At 45.1% G+C, this 19,184-nt stretch overlaps 1 protein-coding gene across 3 annotated transcripts in view; it reads left to right on the top strand.

The window, feature by feature from the left end:
- Positions 1-809: 809 nt before the first annotated feature.
- Positions 810-19,184, top strand: part of LOC8035444 (transformer-2 protein homolog alpha) — a 30,871-nt gene continuing 12,496 nt past the window's right edge. For 2 of the 3 annotated variants that reach the window (XM_029966036.4, XM_029966037.4), the window contains exons 1-3: positions 811-985; positions 10,489-10,730; positions 13,615-13,704. In XM_029966036.4, coding sequence (XP_029821896.1) covers positions 971-985; positions 10,489-10,730; positions 13,615-13,704 — 347 coding nt within the window. In that variant the 5' untranslated portion in view covers positions 811-970. Of the gene's footprint in view, positions 986-10,488; positions 10,731-13,614; positions 13,705-19,184 lie in introns of all 3 variants that reach the window. The other variant, XM_029966035.4, reaches the window with a different exon arrangement.

Consider the following 19,184-nt stretch of genomic DNA (forward strand, 5'->3'; position numbering starts at 1 on the left):
CCCTATTTCGAACCCTCGTCCTTGAGTACCGAGCCTCCTACCACCTGGCAGGCCGGTAGTTGGTGTTACTTCGGGGGATCCACCCATGTCAAATCGCCCTTCGACAAGGGGGCAGGGGGGGGGGGGGGGGGGGGAGAAGCCCGCGTCGCCCGCATCGGCACTGAGTGCACTTGGGCTGTTGTAGTGGCTCTAGGCTGTTGATGCTCAAGCCTTTCATCCGCGGCTTGCCGCCAGCTTATCCGGCTGCTCGACGGTGAGGAAGCGGCGAAAGTTACCTCTGAAGTAAATGTAAATCCTTGTTCATACAGTTATCTGGTGTCAAAGTGTGGAAGGTGTCCAACGTGTATTGAGGGCGGGAACTACGAGCGCTTTGCTTTGCTTTCGTAACCGAAACCAGAACAGCGAGATAACTGCCTTGCGTACTCCAAAATGATGAAAGCAATAAGTCGTCAAAGACCCGTTTCTAGGGTTTCAAACCAAGTAAACAAGACAAATATAATTCAACTTCGTTGTCTGTATGCAGGAGGACTTATGTAACACAACAATACATTCTCGTTCCAAAACGAAAAAGAAAGTAAAACTCGGTCCGCCGTATACGGCAGCAACTTCTCCGCTGCAAAACCTATGCTGGCAACGTAAGCGGTTTTAATATGGCAGCCTCCGCTTTGCGCCGCGTTCCCTTTCCCTCCTTCCCCCCCCTGGGACAGAAAGCCGCCGCCATTCGGTTAATCAAAAATCGACGCAAGCGCCTCCTAGAAAGACAAAAACAAAAATCGAGAAACCGGATAAGACGTCATACATATCCCATAACCGCTTCGCTTCCTGCCGCTGGCAAGTCCTAGCAGTAGGCTTGTGTTCGCGCTTTTGCGTCGTGTTCCAAATCGGGTAAATTCTAATAAGGGGAGACCCTTCGCACTCCACGCTACCGTCCAGGCGTCAAACCACGGTATCGTCTCCTGTACAAGCAATCATGAGCGACCGAGAGGTGAGTAGCGCCGTTTTTTTTTCTCAATATGTTCCGAACCTACGCGCTTCGGCGCCTCGATTGCCTTACCGGCGTTAGGCCACATGGGCCACATCCACGGCCCGTACTTTGATATCTGCTTCAAGTAACGTTCGATGCTGTTGTGTACGCACATCTAGCGTTTCCTGCAGTCGTGTGTGGCTCCGACAATCGACTGCTGCTCCGGGGCACGCTTTTTAAGATCTCAACATGGCGCGCACAAAGAGTGGAAAAGATGGCGTGTCGCTTCGGCGGCCGGTGCGCGTTCTCCGCGCTGAAGCCATTTTAATTCTCGCAACAATGCTTTCACTTTTTACCGTTATTCTTTGTGGTTAACCGTCGCTGTGAGTTCATGCTGGACGTGTATTCTCCGTTCATGCTAAAGTATTTGCATAGGGAGACGCCCCGGAGTATTCGCCATGCCGCACTCTGTCCAGCGGCAGGTCGCGTCGGCTGCTCTGCTCTCTGGGTATTGGGATTCAGGTCGTTTATGATTAGATACTGACGCGGTAATTGCAACGTCCTTCTCCTCTCGGACGCGATAACGTTCTGAAATCATTGCTCGGCGATCATTCCATGCTGGTGGCGTTAGAATATTGCGAAAGTACTCCCAACTTGCAGCTTGTGTCCAGCCGTGCGGGTGTTCGCAGAGCTCTGTGGGCTTGTAGCAGGTGTTGCCTTGCGAGGAAATGCCTTTTTTTTCTTGTTGTATTTTTTATAAACTAGCTTGCATGTGATGTCGTTCGCGGCCACGCCTGTTTTTTATGTGCCGCGAGCGTTCGGTTCGCGCTGAAGTTGTAGTTCGAAGAAACCAGTAAATAGAAATAACAGTCAGTACCCAACATTGGTGAAACTTCCAAGCTGGTGCCATTTCGTAGTAAAGTGAGCCTTGGTTTTACACCTATTAATTGACAAATTTGATTTGGCCGATGTGAACTATGCACATGTGTTACGTGCCATTTTGTTTAAAGCAGTCTGGGGATGCTATATTATAGCCTCAGAGCAATCAAGTTTGGTGTGACTTGTTGCGCCATCTAGCTCAAGGTATTTGCAACTCTGGGAAGGCCCTTTCGCCAATCCTGCTTGCTCGTTGGGCCGTTCATGCATCACTTCAAAGGTGTTGACTTCAGAGCATTTGGTCTTTTATTTTTAACATTGCTATCAGCTGTTGCAGAAGAGAAAACAATTGCTATCAGCTATAGCAAAAGAGCAAACATCAAAAGCTGCGGGCACTGTTGAATACTGGCTTGTCGCAACCCCAAAGCCTAGCCGGTTTGGAGCTCCGTGGATTCCCGTGGAGAATACAATGCCGCCAGAGATGAATTTTTTTTTTTTTTATTTATTTCACAATACTGCCAGCCCTGTTAAGGGCCAAAGCAGGAGTGGATGATACAAAAACAAAGAATGTACACTGCGTTCTGTACATCGCACACGTACACAAAAAAAAAAAGGCCGGTGTTACAAATCCGCTTACAGAGGCGTGCCAGAAACACACACACATATATATATATATATATATATATATATATATATATATATATATATATATATATATATATATATATATATATATATATATATATATATCTGTTTTTTTTTATTCAAACAACACACATAGAGCATTCTCGAAATCGGAAATCGACTCGAGAGCAACAACAGCACCTGGAAGTTTATTCCAAGAATCTATAGCCTGCACAAAAAAGGATTGTTTAAATATATTTATACGGGCGTGAATGGGTTCGAGCACTTTCGGGTGATGTAAGCGCTCTGAATGGTGGCTTTTGGGTGTTACATATTTAGAGCTGTCGATTTTGAGAAGGTGATTATAAATTTGAAAAAAACAATTTCAGGCGTTGACATATTCTCCTTTTTTTCAAGGGCTGCATGTCTGCCTGCTTTTTTAGCTCCGTCACAGACGTCGTAGTTCTGAAATCAGAAAATATCGTACGCACCGCAAGTGACTGAACCTTTTCAAGCTCATTAGAAAGCGTGGCCTGCCAAGGATCCCACACCTCGGAAGCATACTCCAGTGTTGGTCTTACAAGAGCTTTGTAGGCAACAAGCTTAACCGAGGGAGGTGTCCTATACAACTTCCTTCGTAAATACCAAAGTTTTTTAGTTGCCTTTTTTGTTACATAATCCACATGTTTGTTCCATTTTAGATCGCTAGTAATAACCACACCCAAGTATTTATAGCTGTCAACTTTAGTAAGCCTGACATAATCAAGCTCGTAGTCAAAGTAAAATATATTTTTTTTATTCGTGAAGTGCATGTATTGCGTTTTCTGGGTGTTTATTTTCATATTCTTTTCACTACACCATGACGAGATGCGATATAAAATATCATTTACTTCTATCGGATCGTTTACTGACGAAATGGGAGCATATATAATACAATCATCGGCAAACATTCTTACTTTCACGCGCCCGTTACTACAGATAGAAAACACCCTATTAACATATATTAAGAAAAGCAAGGGACCCAACACGGAGCCCTGTGGAACCCCTGAGTACACGTCCAACAATTCCGAAAAGGTGCCATTTACATCGACGAACTGCCGGCGATTTCTGAGATATGCGCTAATCCATCTTATAATCAATGAAGGAACACCGTAGTCAATTAAAACATTAATTAGTTTAAAATGTGGTACTCGATCGAACGCTTTAGACAGATCTATAAAAATGGCATCCACTTGCAGGCGATTATTAACATAACCAGAAATCTCATGATAGCATTCCAGTAGTTGGGTTGTTGTTGAATACCCTTTCCGAAAACCATGCTGATTGGAACTTAGGATGCCCTTATCCTCCATAAAAGAAACTAGCTGTTTATTCACAATGTGCTCTAGTAGCTTACATGACGTACAGGTCAAAGAAATGGGGCGATAATTATCAACTGAATCACCCTTCCCACTCTTTTTTACGGGCACAACTCTTGCCAATAACCAATCGTCCGGTAGAACAGAGTCTCGGAGTGAAATGAAGAATATAATTGTTAAGTATTTCGCAACCCATTCAGCGTATCTTCTTAGAAATTCATTTGGTACAGTATCTGGTCCTGGCGATTTCCTAGTATTAATTGATAACAATAAGGATACGATACCTTGTTCCGATACAAAACCACTCACATCAGAGCCTTCATCGGCAATAAATGCCGTAAAACGTGCAAAATCAGCAATCCATTCACGTTACATTACTCGAGATGGATTTCTATACATACTATTTGACTCAATACTTCGAGTTGATGTGTTTGAAGTGCGACGTTCTGTTTGGGTTCGATGTGGCGACTCCCTAGGGTCACATCAATCTCTTGACACCCTTACTGCTCACTGGTCTCCGGACACACCTTGTTTGAGCAAAATTATGCGGATGCTTGTGGAGTTTGAGCGTAGTTACCGGAGTGAGCGTTTACTCTGCTTCGGCGGTCGCAGAGCAGACTGTCGTCTGCATCTTTAGCATAATCGCGTAGCTACTCAAGATGGCTACTCTATTTCAACCATTGTCTACGGTTGTTTTTTCGTTTACGCTGCGAGAAGACAGTGTACTCAGAAGATAAAAATGTATGCACTGCATGGCGAAAGCTTATTTATACGGCATTTATTCGAGTTCTGTGTAAAAGAAAACAGCATATTCGATCGATGAGAACTAGCATCACCTTGCGACAAGCAACTCCGTGCGACACTGTCCCAACTACTGCCAGCTTACACCAAAATCACATTCCTCGGACACCACTGTTGTCTTCAACAGAATGATGAGGGTAGGGCAAAAAAGTTGATCGCCAAAGTCAGGTCGGTTATTCATGCGGGAAGAGTTCACTTGGGGGTGCGGGAGAAGGGTAAGAGCCGTTCAGTCGGGGGCGAGACAAGGCAAGGCGCTTTTAGTTCCACTTTTGTAGCGGAGGCAAGCTCGATGAAATTTTTGCTTCTGTGTGTCTGAGGTGTGCACAAACAACGTAAAAAGATGCCCTCGTCTATTTGTCCTCACTGAAACGTGGCTGAATTATTTGGACGTTTAATTTTGTTCTGCCAGTTCCCGTTTTGGGTTGTCTCAACCTATTGAGGAAGGCACCCCTAAAACTCCCCAGTGCTAGAGCCACACATGTACATACATTAATACATTTTTAGTCTAGTGAAACAACACAATGCTCAAAGTTGGTAATAAAAACCGCATCTTGCAGGCGTGCACCGGTGGCGCTGCTGATTTTAACCTAATGTTGCCTCATTTGACAACGGTGGTGCTGTTGATTGTCTGACAGTAATGACCCTGAGTAAGAAAGTAGCAACGTCTTCCTCCTCCTTTGATGCCGAACTTTTTTTCTTTATTATTTTGCTCTTTTGAACTTGTGCGTCGACGATAGCGCCGCCTGGATCGCTCTAAGAGGGCAGAACCCCTTCAATACTGGGCTTCAACTTGACTTAAGAGTGCAGTCAAAGGCTGAAGGCATGCAAACGCATGCAGACTAAAAGTGCATTGTGACGGTGTACTAGCCGTAAAGGACATGCTCAAAGAAAGATAGTGGAAGCCACAATGTGTCGCTTTCTTTCTTACTCGACTGGGTAAATGGGCTTCAAGTGTCTACTGCGCTTGGACATCATAGGCATTCCCCCTCTCCTCCTCCCTGCTTACTTTTTTTTATAAATATCTTTTTGCTCTTTTGCACTCATGCGTGGACAGTAGTGACGCCTGGATCGCTCTAAGATAGCAGGTGGCATTTTTTGAAGGATGTTCCTACTTTTTTCTATAGAGGGGCTTTAACTGACCGTGGCGCGCTCTGGAACCCTGCCCAGCAGGCGTATAGGCTCCGGTAGCGTCCTTGGCGGTCCATTGTAAAATGAAACACAGTATAGTGCTGCCTTCTGAATGCTCTGCAAAGCTGTACACATGCTGAGAACAAGACCTGGGTTCTTTGTGCCCCACATGGACACAGGTCTTGTCTTCAGAATGCATCCAGCTTTGCAGAGCATTTGGCAGGCGGATCTGATTCTACTGCGTTCTGGCTCATGTTGACCGGGATGCATGTGACATACGTTGTCACACAATCTCGAGCGTATATAAAATTCATAATTGTGTCAGCTGGCAAATGAGTGCACAAATGTTTGTGAACTGAACAGAAGGCTGCTGAGGAAGAATGGCGAAGTACAGGGCTATTAGGTAGGCCTGTGTTCGGAATGTTAAATAGCTGGTAGGAGTAACCATAATGTAGCCAAAAGTAAAATATTTATATAACCCATTTATCACCACTTTAAACATAGATCGAGGGGAAAAGAAAGTTGCCTTTGTCTATTTTGGGGTTTGGAACAACACACAAGGTTATGACACCTTGAAACGTGGTGCGGACGAATGTTTGATTTCAAATAATTTCGTAGAAAAGCAGCGTGTACAAGTATTTCTACAGAATGGGATAGTAAACTGAAATTCGCCAACTAAGCTTGTACAGACACTCTTGCAAACTACCATACCAGGCGTTTCTTTGAAGCCTGTCAAACGCATCTAAAAATGGGAAGTTTGAGGAAAAATTGGGAAAAGAGAAACTTTTGGGGTACAAACTGCCAGCCACAACAAACGTCAAGGATTGCAAAAGACAAACTAATGACCAAAGTTTACTAGTCAACTTTTTAGTTAGTGAAATTAAACGAGGTTCTAATTAGAAACTTGCTGAACATCATCAAAAACCCCTAAATCAGTCAATCTTAAGACGAAGCACATTGGTGCTCTAAAGTTATCACTCGTGCAGAACTGCAAGGCTGGCGATGTGAAAACGAAGATAATATTCTTATCACCCACATTTTTGCATGTGGGCCTTGTGTTGACGTAGTGGAAACTTCTGGACTGGTCTTGGCATTTGTAAAGTTTATCCAGAATGTCACGACGCATTGGTCAGAGAAACCTTCACACTTGTATAATGGAGCCTCTATTGTAACTTCATGTTTGAGATGGATGACAACCTGTTAGAAGGCAAAAAGGCTTGCTGAAAGCTCCAAATGACTTGGCAATGCTGCTGGGCTTCGGTAGCAGCAAATTGCTCAAGAGCTAGAGAGGTGTTTCAGATTGCTCTTAAAGAGTAACTGCAAAGAGAAAAAAGTTTTTTTTTAACAGCCTAATTGGGACAAGCATGTCACAAAAACAATTTTTCCGTGAGAAAAAAAATATTTTACGGCAATATTTATTGCGTGAGACTGATTTTAGTTTGCGGCTATTTCACCCATTTTAAATCGCGCGCCACGAAGTTGGAATTCAGTGTCGTTGAATCCCAATCGGCAGCTATACTTCTCATTGGCTGAGAGTTTGATTGACAGCTTAGATCTTGGTTCTTAAACCTTTGTTATATGTTGCAATTCCCTTTTGAGCGGCATATTTTTACGTTTAAAGAATAACCCATGTAATGAGAGTTATCATCCTTTACAAAAGGCTTACAAGACGGGCACTTTCGTTTGGATTCGTACCGTAACAAGCAAAAACTCCGCCATACTTTCATGGCCGCCGAAGTCTCTGCTATCGCTTGTCTTGCCCACCTTGACTAATTGTTTCGCCGAAGTGATCAGTGTTTCGTGCTGACCCAGGTGCTTGAGTGAGACTTCTTGAAGTGAAGTAGTGTATGTTTACCAGCTGTCGCAGGTTTTAGTGATAGGAAGCGCTGCGGGGTTTTGGCTTTCATAGCGCGGTTCTTTCGTTTTCCTCTGCTTGCTTAGTGTGTTTTGTTTTAGTTTTTTTTTTGTGCTTGCGCGTGCAAATGCTGACTTTTCGGAGATGTCAGATGAGTGATCCCGACAGCGAGCCTTCCAGCAGCCATGTCGCCCCGAAAGGAATGCTATTTGGCTGGAGGTGATCGAGCATTTGCGTAGCAACAAACATGGCCAGTTACGTTCTAGTCATGTCGCTCCGGAGGCCGTCGAGATTCGCACCGGGTGCCCCGGGTGCATTGAACGTCCGCGACCAGACACAGCTGTTACGTAAAAAACCTTGCACAGCCAGGTGATTACGTAATAGCTGTCCGCAGAAGTCCTCGGACGTTCGAATTCTGCGTTAGCCTGTACTGTTATCGTAAATCTTGGCTTGCGATCGCGGCTTTGTAGATTATCGTATTTGTTTTGCTGGAGAGACGCAAACGACGGGCATAACAAAATCTGTTGCATATTCCGCATACCTTGCAAAAGCACTTCCCCAGTCACCATGCAAAAAGCGCGCAACACGCAGTCCGCACCGTCCTGACTTCCCAGTCTTTTACCTGCTTTAGAGCAGTTTGTACCTGCTAGTAGGTATGTCTACTGAAACTTGAAACTAGGGGCAGTGCCAGAGAGCAAGGAGACAAAGTTTGGAAAGCTTGCTCGCCCTCCCCAATTTCTGAACTTTCAAGTGATTGTACCATAATAAATGCACAATGCCTCTTCCCCCCCCCCCCCCCTCCAAAAAAAAAAAAAAAGCACCATGTTTACTACGTAAAAAATGGTCTCAGTTCATGCATCATTGGGCAGGTAGGAAATCTTGCCCAAATTTATTCACACCGCACGATGAGCGCAACATGTCGCTGTGCAGTCCAACACGAAGCATAAAAACTGCAGATTTAGGATAACAATTCGAAGTTCATTGTTCAGTTAAAACGACGTAATTTTGTTGAAAACGCCCGCAGCTTTTTACTCACAATATGCGTCAGGAGTCTTCCACATTTTGAAATGGAACGAAGGAAGATTTACTTTTAGAAACGCTCGCCGCGTCTTCCTGGACCAGTTTGACTGGACGGGACTAACCCGTTTTACTTCAACACCACAACAGCCAATTTGCGCTCCGTGTTGGGTGTCTACTTCCAAGCACTGCACCACACACACCACAAATGTTTCAGTTCTTTGTCGCATCGCCGTGTTGCACCAAACAGAACGAGATCGCCGAAGTCAATGCAGCGCTGTCGTGAACGTTGGCTTGTGGTTGCACACTCGTGGATCCTGTGACTCCCTTCGCTTTCAAAGCACGCACGACGATTACGAATGATACTTTGCGTCTTCCGGGAACATCACAGGGGCACTTCTTCGGTCACGTCTTCGTTATGTGCTCGCAAACCCGCAGCTTCTCGTGTACCGTCAAACCAAAACAATACCGGCGCCATGTTTAGCGTGCGTTGTTGCCAGATCTTCTCGGAAGTCAGACGCTGCATTGTTCAACTCAGCAGCCAAGTCAACAAAAGGAGCAAATCCAAGAGTGAGGAACGGGGCGTTTCCTCCGCGGCGGTCGAAAGAGCGGGAGTTTCAAATGTGGAGATGTTCTGACTCCGACTAAATTGCGTCCTGTGACGTGAATATTGCTAAAAAATATTTTTTTTCGCGGAACATTTGTTTTGTGACATGCTTGTCCCAGTTAGGCTGTTTAAAAAAAACACTTTTTTTTCTTTGCAGTTACCCTTTAGAGACCCGTTCAGACACTTGCGACTTAAGACCGAGTGCCTTGGAACCTCTTAAAATCGCTTACGACGAGAGGACACATTGATGCCATCTATTGGGTAGCAGTGGAAACTTGGCAATACGCATATTTTCTATTTCTCACACACATCATCCTTTCTTGGCTCGAAAAACTTTTCCCAACGTTATAAATGACCCTTTCTCATAGGTATGATGCACATTTGGCCTCGGAAATCCTGCAAAACCCTCGTTCTAGTGAAGTGCGTTCCTGGGTCAGCGTGCCAGTGTGTTCTGTCGTCGTAAGAAATTTTAAGAGGTTTCAAGGCACTCGGTTTTAAGGAGTCGCAAGTGTGTGAATGGGCCTTAACGTGCAATTATAAATGTGCTTAATTGTTCTTAGGAGTACAGTCGTGTCAATTTCTGCAAGTGAAAATTTTTTTGGTGCTGTACAGGAACATGCTTTTGATGTCACATGTACACACATAGTGCTTCTTGGTCTTGCCAGTTTCCTTCTAGGGATGTGTGGGTGGACGTGAATACTTTGGTCATGGGAGGTTTTACAAGTGTTAACAAATCCTTATGTCACCTCTCAAAATCTTTAAGGATATCTACACGTTTACTGTTGCTCCTCTGCTTTTTGCACTTTCTTGTTTTTAGAGTGCAGCTCTTAGGCGCCCGTTCCCGGCTTGAGCGGCGTCGCCGCCGGCGTAACCGCGCGGTGCATTATGACTAAATTTCCCCGCTAAATTTAGCGGAAAAAGTTTCCCCTCTAAATCTAGCGGAAAAAATTTTCCCGCTAAATTCAGCGGAAAATTTTCCCCTAAATGGGAGGCGAGCAGGAGAGGAGGAGGGGCATAGCCTCATCTCCGCGTACCCTTCCCCTCCTCCTCCTCAAGAGCTGCGCTCTAATTCGGCGTTACAGGGAGCTGTAAACGGCTTTCACTGTTTTCATGCATTGACTAGGTATAGGTAGGTGGGTCTTATCTGTCGTCCTTGTTTACTGGCATTCCCGTGCAAATTCCGATTAGTCACTTTATTGTTTTCCCGCCGGCGGCAACTGTCGGTCTGGTGCCCGACTTCAATCTATTACCCTTGCAGGGCACCCCGGAGGAGGTCCACGAGGAGGAGGAGGAGGCCTACCAACAGCAGGGGGGCCAGCAGCAGATGGGGGACGGGGCCGGGGGAGAGGCTCCCTCTGAGGAGGAGGAGGAGGAAGAGGCCGAGGAGGAGGAGGAGAAGAGCAGGGGAGACGAGGGCTCCCCCGGGGAGGAGGAGGCCAGCCAGAGCAGGGAGGCGCACGACCGCCGGAGACCGCCCTCGCGCTCACGGTCCCGCTCGCGGTGGGTATCCCAACCAATCCTTGGAAACCTTTAGAACCCTCGAATTTGAGACCTGCCTTTTCCAGACCTTGAAAGCCCTGGAACTTCTAGCGGTGCTTGGAACATTTTAGTCAATTTTTTTTTTCTATAACATTTTTTAAGGTAATAAGATCTAACCTTTTTTTTTTTTTTATTTCTATGGTAACATAAATTACAAAATTTCAACGAGGAAGTTTTCTTATATTTTGACACATTTAGTGGATGCCCGTTAAGCGCCTGGCCACAATGGTAGCAGTCCCGGTAGTTCCAGATTCGATTTCGCCCATCCGCCATCTTGCGATCTTGCCCCTTGTTCAACTCGTTCCCTCGCATACTCTTTGCTAGCTACTCCTGGTTTGCTTGTTCTGCATCTGTTCTATGCTACATGGGGGACATGGTTTAAAGGGGTCATGAAACGCTTTTCCAACTTTTTCCTGTTTAACTTTCCTCCTCAACTCATAAATCGCTCATTCCACCAAACAGTTAAAGAAGACGAAAAGAAGGGAGGCCCCCCTCGCTCGGAATCTGGTTTGTGTAACCGGACAGAGCCATTGTCCCCCTAGAAGATTAGCCCGTCGCTCAAAATTCAGACAAAAGTGCGTTCCCCACCCCGTTCATTCCGAAGCTGACAGTGCTGTTGAAGCTACGTGCTCGTTGGGCCAGCCACACTTGTTACGTGAGCGTGGCAAATGTGGCTGCAGAGAATGAAGTCAGGTGATGAAAGGGAGGCGGCTGATTGGTCGGGTAAGCGCGTAGCTTCTAGCACAATGTCAGCTTAAGGGTGAAGGGGTTAAGTGAGGTCCGGTTGCGTTTGACGTCAGTTTGGACCCGATGACGCGCTTTTGGGACCGCGGATGTATCACAGTGAAAAGGCAGAGAGGTTGCGAAGGGGAGGAGGTACAAAATAGTCCGCTCTGTTTTCAAATTTTCGCACTGAAAGTCAGGCTTTTGACTTTCTACCTTTTTTTATTTTGGTTCACTGAACGATGTGCTATTAGTAAAATCCCAATCTAAAATAATTTATCCCAACCCAAAAATTGTTTCATGGGCCCTTTAAGTTGTGCGCGATGTCCGGGAAGTGTAACTCCAGTCACCGAGAAAGCAGAGGCAACAGGTGACATCACCTAAATTGTTAAGTAGAACAGCCTAAGGAAAATGGCGAAAACGAATGTTTAAGAACTTCTAAACAACAACAATCAAGGAAAAGCTACAGTAGCTCTGCTGAACCCTTTACTAGCCCCTCTTTGGCAAATGCGCCTTTTCCTAGGTATCGTGCAATAAAGAATTTTCGCACTGCATTTAAAGTGTGTTGTTATATTATAAATTTACTAGATATGGGCTTTGTGTACTTCTTAATGAAATGAAAGACGAGAAAAAAAAAAGTGTGTGCCCATGCTCCAGAAGTTCTTTTTGCTGCTCCAAAATGACCGAGACCAATCGTATCACTGCATTTATGGTCGGAGACAGGCTAAGAGGGCATTAGATGCTCCGCTTCCAGCGATTGGTCGTCGCCTTCCGTTGGGCTTAGGCTGCACATGCAACGAACGGTCGCGGAAGGCGGAAAGCTTGCGTTCGAGGCGGACCGTCTACTGGGGACTTAACTCGTCACCGACCATACGCCAGCGCGCTGTTTACAAACAGGCCCACGTTTTTCCACACCGGGTGTGGGCACTGCGCTTGAGCGAGAGAAAAAAGTGTGACCGAGGCAAAAGCGTTTGTGCGTGCACATTGCCGACAACGGCGCTGCTGCAGCGACTCTACATAAAAGCCGCGCGTCGATCATAGCGTCATCTCCGAGTTGCGTACGCGGACATCCTGGTGGCTGGAGTGCATCTTGGCTGACGTGCTCACAGTTTCATCATTTTTGGTTCCTCTATTTTCACCCAACGACGTGGAAGCGTCGTGCCGTTGCCCGTTGCGTTCACGGCGGCGGTATAGCGTTTGAAGTAGACGTGGCGGACGTGTGTTCCGCCGTAGGTCGGTCGGCGGTCACGAATTAGGATGCCATGGCGGTAGCGACGCTTGTCTCTTCATACTTTTTGCCGAGACTCCTACGACCTGCTGGCTCTTGTGACGTAATTTGTTGCCAATTTGGGACCAGTTTCGATGCACCGGCGGTGTTGGATGCGAAGTACGCCGGTGAAAGTTGCGTTTGCGAAGAAATCTGTCGCCCTGGCTCACAGCTCCCACTGGCCCGCGCAGAAGTCTCGATGAAAAGGGGGTGTATGTAGTCGGCGACAGGTTGAGAGTTAGGGGAAGCTCCTCCCAACTTGTTCCAGTCTAGCAGAAAGAACGCTGGAGACAAGGCGACCTCTCCAGCGTTCGCTCTGCTAAAGTGGAAAGAGGTGTGAGCTCGTGAACTGTCGCCGACTGTAGCTGTGGGAACATCTAGAACATCTCTTTTCAGATTGGGGACACCGATAAGTTGGCTATTTTCTTTTACCAATTATTCTTAAAAAGGTCTGCCCATGCAAAGATTATAAAGAGAGAGAGGTTCTTCTGCAGTCTTCGAATTGTTTTGTTACTCTTTTGAGGTTTTGGGGTGAAGTCTAAATTCTAGAGAAAGGTTCTTTGATCGTGGCAGGGAGAGAGAATGGTACTGTTTTGGAATTCGGAAGGGGAAACAGACATTCTAGGTCCGTTTGCAGAATTGCATCCTTTGTCTTTCTGTCAGTTTATCACTGTAAAGCTGAGAGGTGAAATTGAAGTATTTGCATTGTCCTGTCTGTGTCCAGAACCTTGTTACCCTTGGTGTCCGAGATTGTCGACGCTCGTAATTTTCTCGTGGTTCCACGAGGTCTTTGGAGGGGGTTTGCAAGCGCCGGCATGTGACGCGAGATTGAGAAATGTTTTGCGTGTCTTGCAGGAGTCATTCCCGATCATCTCGCAGGAGACATCGTCACTACAGTCACTCTCGATCCCGTTCACGTTCACCCAGGCGGAGCAGCAAGTACTAGTGAGTTTCACTTTCTTCGTCATACTTCTGAAAATATTTTCTTTGGAGGAGAAAGTGTCTGATTGGGAGTTTTGATTGCTTCAAAAGTCTGTCGCCATTGCTCGCACCTATGCCGACAGACTGTGTCGGATGCTCTAAAGCAGGGTTCTCTTAACGTTTTGGCTAAGATGCCTGATTGAGAAATCGTCGCAGTCTCGAGGGTGTAAAATAGATAAGGCTGCACGAATGAGGAAATACTAAATCAATAAGCTTAAATAAGCATTTAATTACAAAAATCTAAAGTGTAGTCAGATACAACATAAGAAAAACAGTGCGAGAAAAAAAAAAAAAAGGGGCAAGCACGAAAAAAGTTGTTGTAGAAAAGAATCGCCCTTCCCCACTCCAACTTTCCTAGTTTCCACCGTTTTCCCCCTTGCACCGTCCTTCTTGTGTTGTATCTGACTGAGCAAAAATTAGAGAAAAATTTAAAGGGCCCCTGAAAAGAAAAAAAAGTTTTTTTAAAACAGTCTGGTTGGGACACGCGTGTCAAAAAATGAATTTTACGCGAAAAAAAATTTTTTTTAGAGCAATATTGACGGCGAGAGATTTATTTGAAAATTTGCGCGCAAATTCCAGGTCATTCAGCTTGGCTTCTCATTGGTAACCATGGTCATTCAAATCGGCTTCTCATTGGCCAATAGAATGAGTGACAGCTTAGATGTTGGTTATAAAATCTTCGTGATCTCTTTAAATCGCCTTTTGAATTACATATTTTTAGGTTTAAGAAACAATCCATCGAATGAATGTCGCAATTGTTTACAAACGTTTTACAAAATCATAACTTCCGTTCGGATACTACAACAAACAAAAGCTTCGCCATTTTGTTTTCTGTCGTGGTCGCCGTCTTCGCGTTTCGCGTTCTGAAGAGGGCTTGTTGCTTGTGTTAAGCGCGATCCAAACCAACGCTTCTTTTTGCGCCTGTAGGTCGTGCGGCTGCGGATGTGACGTATTTTCGTGACGTCGCGCCGCTTCTTCGCTCCTTCCGGGCGCGCACAAGAAAGTTGGTTGATTTCAACTTCTTTCTCAACGCGCACAAAAACGCGCGGTGACGTAGTAGGACGCTCCTGTGTCCCGGCCAATCGGTGGAGGGCAAGCTAGTTCCGGCTCCGCGTTTCTTCGCCGTCTGGCTGCCCTCTCCTCCTCCCCCCCCCCCCTTTTATTCTCTTCCAACATGACAACGCGATCTCTCTTTCTCTCGCCGTCTGGCCGGCCAGTCTGTCGCCGTTGCACTTTGCTTGTGCGCTCGTGCCGAAGTTTCGCCCGTCCAAACCAAAGCGCACGGTTCTGACTCAGAAAGCGCGCCCGGAAACAGCAAAAACGCCACGAAATGCGTCACATCCGCAGCCGCACGACCTACAGGCGCAAAAAGAAGCGTTGGTTTGGATCGCGCTTAAGTTAGTCAGTCATAGTAAGTACTTAGGAAGTGGCGCGGGGTGACAAGTTTCTGCTTTTCTGCTCTTCTTTGCGCGATTCGTGTGTCCCGTTTACCTCATCTTTTGTTTGTTTTCTGGCGCGCGCCAGTGCCAATTTTTGTTTAGATGTCGGTTCCCGTGGTTCCCGTAAAGAGTGTAGTGAGGCACGCGGCACCGCACTCAACGTTTAATAAAAAAAAAATCAGTTACCACTGCGTGTCCTCGCGGCGGCTTGAAGGGTCGTGCGGCTCAAACGAACTCGTCGAGGCACCCGCTTCGCCGCGGCGAAGCGGGTGCCTCGCGAGCGGTTGTTTTGCGGCGATCGGAGCGGACGCCTTCCGGCTGGCGAGGCGTGTCCTCGTACGGGCGAAGGCCCAGCTGCTGGCAGCGTTGAAGCAACCGACGCTTCAGGTCGGGGTCCACCGCGACGACTATGTACTGTGTGTACGACCACGGTGACCACGGTCCGTGCACGATACGACGCGGTATGTCGTTCGACCGGCAGATAGCCGGCCAGCCGGGCCAGGGGCTGTTCCAAATCTCCAAATGGATCCGAGTTTCTCCGGCGGATCGTATCACGTGACAGCACAGATTGAAAAACGCTGTACGCGGGTAGGTTTTAGAACGCCGAGAGTACAAAACCCTCACCCTGGGGTAAGATCGAGTCGATTTTGGAACACGGCCAGGAAGTAGCAATGGCTCTCGTGCGGGGGGCGCAGCCAAGCCAGGAAAGCAGCCAAGCCGATCCACTACGAAGAGGCGGGGACTACCTCTCCTCCATGCGCCCGAGATGCCGAGAGAGAGAAAAGTGGAAAGGAGGTGACTGCCGACTAAATTGCGTCTGGCGCAGTCAATATTGCTGTAAAAAAAATTTTTTTTTTCGCGTAAAATTTATTTTTTGACACGCGTGTCTGAAGCAGACTGTTTTTAAAAAAACTTTTTTCTTCTTTTCAGGGGCCCTTTAAGGTGCATAAATAGATATGTATGCTTCATTTTTAAATGCAGCAAGTTGATAATTATGACGTTGCAAAATATTTGACCCAGAGAACTCGCCAGGGATAAATCAAAGCACTTTGGCATATTAACACTGGACAGAAGATTAAAGCATGTTTCACATGCAGCGGTTTTGGCCCTAGAGCGGCGAGATTTCTGCCGATTTTCTCAGCTTTAATTTTCGATTTTCTCAGCTTTGGTTTTCGATTTTCTCAGCTTTGGTTTTTTCAGCCTCTTCTCCGGCCTGGGAAGCTTTTTGATTCACTTGCGCTCAATCTATTTTCATAAACTTGGTACTATTTTCTTTGGAATGAACTAGACTGCAAGCTAAAGCTATCTTTATTACGATATTTTGTGGTATATAAAACTGGCATTTCATTATTAGACATTGTTATAGCTGCTATTGTATGTCTTCTGTTTACTTTAATTTTTTTTTGCATGATTATATGGTGCTAAAGAAATAAAAATAGCTTTAGCGTGTATGGCATTTCTTTAGGAAGCAATTGATACCTTTTTTTTCATTAAAATTTTAATAAGGTTTTTTAAAACCCTTGCTGAAATTAGCTAATTAATATTTTACTTTGTTCATAACTTTTCACTAAGGGTGTGCGAATATTGAAATTTTCGAATACGAATCAAATATGAATAAGACAAAAAACTGGGTTCGAATATCGAATATGTGTCTAGTAATAAAAAATTGCAAAGCAAGAGGTAACAGCATGTTTTATTGCATTTTTTAAAATAAATCAATGAAACTGCATTCTACTGGACTGCAGCAGGCTAAAGATACTTCTAGTAATGCACTCATTACAAATTATTGTGTAGGAAAATTAACTGCTCAACGTGTTCAGAAAGTAAGTGCTCCCTACGCACCGTGACAGCATTTCCGCCAGCAGAAATACCCTTTCACTTGGGAAACTTGGAAAATTTAACTGAAGTTCGAAGAAGTTTGACTTATGGACAGCGTTGCCCGGCTGCTGCACGAATATTTCGAATTTTGGGAAACAAATAATTTAGAGAGTAGTTTATTTTATATTTCATAAAATGGGGTACCAATGTTTACACCATAGAAAATCGAAAATATGCGCTTTTAATGCTTTCATTAGTTAATAATTTGAACCAGTGATGCCAATAAACCCAACAAATATTGCGCTTTTCCTCCGCCAGGTAAAGTTAACTAGTTGTTTTTCTTTTCTAAAATTTTTGCGCATGCGCACAAAAGTCAAACTTTGCTCGGACCCTTGTCGAACATCATGTTGAAAGTTCGAAAAAGTCGAACATCATGTTGAAAGTTCGAAAAAGTCGAACTTGGTCGCAATCGAACGTGGGCAGGTTCGCGACATCCCTAGTTTTGACTGCGCGGGAGTGGCAGGAGCTGTTAACAATGGCAATGCAATGTTCTGCTCGCACCTGGCTTTTTATTTTATTTTTATTTTCAGACATTTATATTAGATAACACTCGAGATTTTTTTTATATTTATATTTCACTCTCGAGGTTTATTTTATTGTATCAATTTATAGAACGCGCAATTACATCACATATTGCTATTAAAGTGCCGCACAACAAAGGGCTTGGTGAAAAAGAAACCGAAACTGATTCTGTCTTGCTGCCATCGGACAGATAGAAACGTAGCAGACCGATAACGCACGCTTCATACACCTTTCTCAGTGACTAAACATATTCATAAGGTAATGCGTGGCAGGCAGATTATTCATTACTCGCTCGAATATTCGCAGTTTCTGCGAATATTCGCTGTATTCCTGAATATTCGGGAACTTCCGAATATGCAATTTTTGAATGAAATACGTTTCAAATAAGGAAAATATTTCATTCTTATTTGAAATTTCGAATATTCGCACACCCCTACTTTTCACAAAGAAGTGATATCTGAAATCTGATCGCAGTTATGAAATCAGCACAATATACTGCATGCCTGTGCAGAAAAATCATTGAGATAGACCAATAAACAAAAAATAATTATTGAGAACCCACGTCCTCCCTTAAGCCCGGTCAAAATGATCCTCACAGTGCTCAATGCATAATGTTGTAATGCTCTTATATTTAACCACCTCTACACTGGTCAGGAAATTTCACCTGAAATTGTCAGGGAAAACCTGGATAAGTCGGGGAATTTCAAAATAATAATTTGCTAGACACCCTGTGCGTGTGCAGCAGTCAAAGGCAGGGGCCTTCCTACATCATTATGCCAAAGGGCGTTGCTCTGAACATTTGGACCTGTGCCACACGAGTTTTTTTTACCACATGCACGAGCATAATGGCGCTCTCTCCATAAACTGCAAACCAAAGTGAGAGCAAACATAAATTTTACGTCAAACTCTGCAAATCTATAACAGAGACCTCTGAAATGATTTAGAAGGCTCATGTCAAAAAGAAGTGAGGTGTGCTAGGTACTCTGAGTGTCACTCTTGCCTCAAGAGTGACAGAACGTCGCTGAAGTCAAGGAGAGGGGTGATCAGGTTGCCCCACCGCTCTTCATCTTTCAGGGACGTTCTGCCGTTCCTGAAGCGTGAGTGCCTCCTAAAATTCAGTGCTTTTTGACACCAGCCCGTTGAATAATTTCAAAGGTGTCTGTTCTATATTTGCGGAGTTTGACGCAGAATTGATGTTCGCTCTTGATCTGGTTTGCAGTCTACGGTGAAATTGCCATTGTGCCTGTACATCTGGAAACAAAAACTCGTGTAGCGCAGCTGCAAATGTTCACAGAGCGACGCCCTTTGGTATACCAGGACACGAAGGTTCCTTCCTTCGACGGCGCGTACTGTGCTGCCCTCTCTTTTTATGCTACAAAATCAGTCCCGGAACTTTTTGATCACACCTCATATGTAAGTTATTACACAGATGGTAGTTACAGACAGGAAACGAGGAACTAAGAATAATGATGCTGGTGATAACAATGTAAAACAAATAGTATGGCGAGAGCCCTCATTTTTATGCAGATTTTTTCTTTCTTTCTAATATCCAAGCTTACGCTTTCACTTTTTTTTCTTCCGTCCTTGTATTTGCGTTTGTTGCAC

The sequence above is a fragment of the Ixodes scapularis genome, unplaced genomic scaffold, assembly GCF_016920785.2.
Source record: "Ixodes scapularis isolate PalLabHiFi unplaced genomic scaffold, ASM1692078v2 PGA_scaffold5__190_contigs__length_132052651, whole genome shotgun sequence".
In the NCBI taxonomy this organism is placed as follows: Eukaryota; Metazoa; Arthropoda; class Arachnida; order Ixodida; family Ixodidae; genus Ixodes; species Ixodes scapularis.